The 6,285-nt window shown below is 33.9% G+C and overlaps 1 protein-coding gene across 1 annotated transcript in view; it reads left to right on the top strand.

Annotated features, from left to right (window-relative positions):
- LOC134279317 (ryncolin-1-like) overlaps positions 1 to 4,751 on the top strand; it is a 9,289-nt gene extending 4,538 nt beyond the window's left edge. Inside the window, exons 3-5 of the mRNA XM_062761675.1 lie at positions 2,643 to 2,739; positions 3,093 to 3,260; positions 4,492 to 4,751. Of these exons, the coding sequence (XP_062617659.1) occupies positions 2,643 to 2,739; positions 3,093 to 3,260; positions 4,492 to 4,751 (525 nt within the window). The remainder of the gene's footprint in view (positions 1 to 2,642; positions 2,740 to 3,092; positions 3,261 to 4,491) is intronic.
- Positions 4,752 to 6,285: the final 1,534 nt, after the last annotated feature.

Genomic DNA, 6,285 nt, shown 5'->3' with positions numbered 1-6,285 from the left:
GATAGGTTGACACAAATTCATGAATAAAATGTCAAGTAATCTTATCATTGATGCACTTTTATTCAATTTAATGCAGTCATATTGTGAACATTTCAGCTCATTAGGAAAGTGGGGATGACCTCTAGGGGTTCATAACCTTTATACCATTAAATTTACATAACATAATAACACAAGAAACAAAATTATATATAGTGAAATGGAAAAAGTTTCCTACTATTTAGGAGTCACATGATCATTTGTCATTACAGGGACAGGGAAGTGGATTGGGAGATCCCCCCCTCAACACCCCCCCCCCCCCCCCTTGGAATTTGCAGGACTATAATATATACTGGAGGAAATAAAAATGACTTTGGATGCCATAAGTGTCCCTCCACCCTAGAAAACAGACCCAACCATAACTTTTTTTTTTTTTTTTTTTTTGCTTCTCGGGAAATTCTGGTCTAGCCTGGTCCCCTGTCTCATCCTTGCCAAGGCAGGAGAGCCAGGTGGATTCCATTGTACTCCACCTGGCCCTAGTGACGCAGAGTATATAAAGCAAAACAGGGACAGGGAACCAGGCTAATTCTGGTCTGGAAACCCACCCTCCCCCACCTCCCTCCCAGAAAAAAAATTCTGATCTTGTAACTGAATGTAACGTTGATAACGGGGGATAACTCTTCAGATTGTGAAATTCGTCTATTGTAAGTTTAAAGGATCAAAGGTCATCCGATGCTGAACCTAACCGTTTGCATTTCAGACTATTTTACCCAAATCTATACCAAAACTTGTACTTACCGATTGTCATTATTTAGGCACTGTTATCTTCATGAAATATAATCCAGTTAAAACACAAAATAAAATAATTCCTACTGACATATATGCAATGATGCACACTAGTAGCCTACTGCACGTGCAGTGAAATCTAAAATGATAATGCCAGTGGTAAAACTAGTACTTAAGTTGGGTACGTGACGCAAGCCCAGTGTGATGCAGGTGTTCAGATACATGTATAGTGCAAGAACAAATTGAAAATTATCATTTACAAAACATGTTTTATTTTAACTTTGCCATCTAGGCCTATTTCCAAAAACAGGCAAATAAGGTGTGTTTGTGTGTGTGTGTTGATGGGAGAGGGGTCGGGGTTGACTAAATTGATTGTGTATATGGCAGCTTTCAAGAAGTTTCTGCCTAATCAAATATAAATAAACTTTGCACATTTTGAAAAATTCATCAAAAACGCTTTACACTAATTTGAATAATATTATTTGTTGTTAATCTATATGAGAAAATATATTTAAAAGTTCCAATTATGTGCCACCCCCCCCCCCCCCCCCCCCCCCCTTATCAAACCTAATTTACATCATTAATTTAATTCTGTTGTCTAATTTCCGACTGGTAATGAATAAAGAATATGAAATACCTATAAGATGGAGGCCCATGGGTAACATGGTCACTAGCTGCAGATCTGTATAGCGTTATGGTTTTATATATTAGTCTTTGACCATAAAGCTACAGATCCTGTAATGCAAAAAAGGTGCAATTTATGGTGCAATATTTTTTGCGCACTTCTGGGGAGAATTTCTCCACTTTCCAGCATCGGTCAATTTACTACCTTTCACCCCCTAATTCTAGGCACATTATTTAACTAATCTGTATATTTTATCCATCTCCAAACGTTTTATTTAAGGAATAACTGTCTTATTTTTCGAATTCATGAAGTGATCAATGGATTGGCTTGTGTGATAATTTGCATAAACGCCGAAGGCGTTTATGCATAAAATTATCACACAAGCCAATCCATTGATCATCTTCATGAATTCGAAAAATAAGACAGTTATTCCTTATATTTACATGCATTGATTCCGCCAATCCACGGGCTCCAAGCCTGCCTCCCTCTAGGGGTTGTCCCGCCCTACACGTGGTTTTTTTTTTTTGGAACCGCGCCAAGACATTCATGAGGAAATAAATTACATTTACAATTGGTAATTTTATCTCGGACAAAGACATTGGAAATGTAAATAATTATATTCGTCTCTACACGAGATAAACTCGCTTGATTAAAATTATTTGTTAGATTGCATAAAATTCAAATCAAGCGGGTTTATTGCCTGTAGAGATGACTATAAATGGCTGAGAGGTGGACAAAATATACATTTTGACTACAGAATGTCTAAAATTAGGGAATGAAAGGTAGTTGATTGACCAATGCTAGAAAATGGAGAAATTCTGCCCAAAAGTGCGCAAAAAAATATTGCGCCGTAAATTGCACCTTTTTTGCATATGGGGATCTGTAGCGTTATGGTCAAAGACAAATATATAAAACCATAACGCTGCAGATCTGCAGCTACATGGTCACCTGAGCATATTATGCTCAATTTGAAGAATACATGTATTATGTAAATTATTGAATTATATTGACTTTTTCCGTGGTAAAGCCCAATATGAAGAAGTGTGCATTTAGAGGCAAACACCTTAGTGCGGGTATTACTGTCTCATGACAGCATCTAGTTTAAAAATTAAAAGTACATGATAAAACTCACATTGTTTTTCTTATTTAAAGATTGTAAGATAAAATTAATAAGAATATTTTGAGCTTATATAATAATAAACGATTGCTCGAAACAGTAACTTGAATTGTTCTGCAATTTTGATAATTTTCAAAGGCCATTCAGAAACGCGTAGACGGATCCGTGAGCTTTGACAGGAACTGGGCGGAATATAAGAATGGTTTTGGTTCACCAGAACAGAATGTCTGGGTTGGTAAGTGTACATCGCTTTTAAAGAAGAATTTTATATTCCTTCAAAGTTTAAAAAATAAAAAAAAATGTTGTAGCTGAGAAATTATAAAGCGGAATAAAGATCTAAATTTAAGACTAGGTAATGTGTGTTCTACGATATTCAGATATCGTGTTAAACTGATATCTCAAATAATAAAAAAAATTAAAAAGAAGAATATTATTTAATAGCGGCATATTCTTATGAGACCAAATTTAGCATTATTGTCTACAGCTATGGAAAATAGTTGATTGTTCATTACCAAATCTTCATATTTTTAAAAGAATTAATTGTATTCGATGAACTTTTCAGATGATATCAAATATATATTAATACAGGAAATGACGTAATCCATCTATTAACAAAGGGAAATAACTCATCCCTGTATGTGACCATTACTCTACTGAATCGTACAACGCTGTATGAAATGTACGACCGATTCTCTGTCTCCCATGAAACAGAGAAATATCAACTCTTTCTTGCAGGACCCGCCACGGGAACCTTAGGTAAGTCTTTTGTGATATTCTGTATACCTTTCTGATTCCATGATAGTTAAACATTTTAATATATTAGAATATCATTTACAGGCACATTCACGTATTCAGCAGACATTGAATTTATTATTTTCAAGGAGTTAGAATTTCAGATTTTATATTTAATGTACATGGAAATTATGTTTTCATTTCAAATAAACAAATCCAGTAATTAATTTCGATCAACCATTGTTATTCAGCTTGGATTTCCTGATAATTTTTAATAATTCACATTTTTGACTACTAGGGAAGAGTTTAAATCATCTATTATGTCAACATATTCACAAAAATTTAATTTTAAAAGAAAATTATTTGTTCGGAATCATATTCAAATTTAAAAAAAAGCCAAATAAAATCACCACAACGTGTTTCACATTTACTATACCTTTTCTCTATTAAATGAAAATCTAGTCTGATCTTCAATAATTATTTTTTTAAATACTACGGGATAGGAAGTTTAAAGAGCGTCATTAATCTTAATGAAGATAAAAAAAATTTGATTTTTATTCAAATAAAAAAAGTTTAATAATCCATATTCAAAACATCTCAAAGCGTTTCACATTTACAATACCTATGCTTTATGTAATGAAAATCTAATATATTTTAAAACATTTACAGGTACACCATATCTGATATCGTTATGATTACGAATGAGTTACTACATATTGCATTTCATATATTTTTAAAAGGACAATCTCTGACATATATGAATATTTAATTTATTCATTTTTTGATACTTTCAGTGACCCCCCCCCCCCCCCCCCAAAAAAAAATATATATACCATGCTTTAAAGGTGTAACACGCCTGTGTTTTATTATTACACTAGAAAGGATGCTATGTAAATTATTGTGCAGTGTTTTGTTGACTTGTGTTTTGTCAATCTCTCTTTACAGCCTACAGGGAACTACACTTAAACTCGGTAACTCAGATGTAATTCAGTATTAAGACTAACTTGATTTTTAAAATTAAAACATTAATAATTATCATATCTGTTATATACATGTACTTTCTCTAATTCTGCAGGTGCCAGTATGATAGACACCGGGGATTCTAGGACTGAACTAAATAAATATTATCGCTCTTTCCAGCACCTAAAGCCATCTATCTTAGAAGTACCTCGAGCTCGATGTTATATTTGGCAACGATGTTAAAGATATATAAATCAATTATCTCTGTGATTCATTTTGTTTTAAAATTTTACAGGTGACGCTATGTTAGACACAGGTAATCCTAAAGGCAATCACTATGGTATGTCGTTCTCCACCCCGGACCGGGATAACGACGGCTCTCCTGGTAACTGTGCTGCTGTCAGTAACACTAGAGGAGGCTGGTGGTTAAACTACTGCCACTACGCCTTCCTTAACGGTCAATGGTCCCCGGGGTCCTGGATCAACCCATGGTATCCCACAGTAACGAGTGGGACATCTATAAGGGGCACCACCATGATGATCAGGCGGAACTAGGTAAACACCATTAAATCTTAATAACATTTGTTTTTTGAATTTCAGTAAAAAAAATCCAATATTTGAAAAGATGTTTAAAATAGAAAATATGTTATTATTTCTTTAAAACATTATTTTAATTCTCTTTTTTACAGACGACAGATCACTCATCAAAGGATTTTAAAATGATCTTCCTTTAAATAATTAGTAGCATCTTTTTTTCGTAACAGAAGGAGGATGGAACATTTCGTTAAAGAAATAATTATTATATATATTGCTTTTATGTAAATTAGTTGAATCTGATTGGTCGATAAACATTTCTTAAAAAACACTATTAACCGCTGAATAATGAAGCCTTGCCCTCCAGCGTAGCAACAGTGAACATTGCTTGACGACGGGTGATATTCCCCGAAAAAGCGACTGCCTAGAATTTATGCGGGCACGTTTCACTGTTAAATGTATTTGTATAAAACATTCAGTATAATATAAATATTGCATGTAGTTGATTGTAACATTGAAAATTTTCACCCCTCGAAAAATCATTGTCAAAGATGTACTTTATATGTGTTGTAATAAATATGAACTTAGAAATATTTTGTTTTTATTTACAAACACTGATAAATCAAGATGCCTGGACGGTGAATTAGGATGATTATTGATTCGTTACAGTGCAACCTCTTTAATCCGACACATGGGCAATACACTTTACTGTGGTGTCCACCATTTTATTTCTCATTTCTAAAGATTTTGAGATATAAATATAAAAAAAAATAGATATTAGGTATATTTGATATTCATGTATTTCAGTATAGTACGTCTAAGATTATGCTTCTCTATTTTGTTCTATCCATGCGGTATTTTGAATAGATGAGCATTTATATCCATTAATCTACTATACAAAAAACGCTTAAATGGATGTTAATGGCTCTCTTTTTTATCTCACACGTGTGGATGATACAGGCCGTTGGATAAACCTATGCTTTATCCACGGGTAGATGCTTTACAATAGCACTTCCGGTTTTGACATGATCCTCGCTTCGAGATTCTATTTTATTGAAACTTTTATTTGTAAAAATCCTTGCCCTTATAAAATGAATGGTAAAGAGTAACAATGTCATTAAAAGCAAGTAAAAGACTCGTACATGTAAAAGTGTTTTATTCTATCAAGGCTTCTTAAAGACGGATGTTTAACCCCCCCCCCCCCTTTCCATTCCTTGAAATTGTTCTCGGAGAAAGTAAAGCCTAGCAGTTGAGTTGTTGTTATGACATTCCTTTAACATCTTCAACAATGTTTAATTTAAGCTCACCTGAGCCAAAGGCTTTTCCGATCAAAATCTTTCCGTTGTCTGTCGTCGTCGTTGTCGTCGGCGTCGGTATAAACTTTTCATATTTTCATCTTCTTCTCAAGAACCACTGGGCCAATTTCAACCAAACTTGGCACAAAGTATCCTTAGGTAAAGGGAATAAAAGTTTGTAAAAATGAAGGGCCACGCCCGCTTCCAAGGGGAGATAATGTAATGAATTAGTGAAAAATTAATTCCATTTTTAAAAAATC

The sequence above is a fragment of the Saccostrea cucullata genome, unplaced genomic scaffold (assembly GCF_032062105.1).
Source record: "Saccostrea cucullata isolate Sc308-1 unplaced genomic scaffold, CSIRO_AGI_Scuc_v1 ctg439, whole genome shotgun sequence".
Lineage (NCBI taxonomy): Eukaryota > Metazoa > Mollusca > Bivalvia > Ostreida > Ostreidae > Saccostrea > Saccostrea cuccullata.
This window is presented reverse-complemented; position numbering and strand designations above follow the sequence as displayed.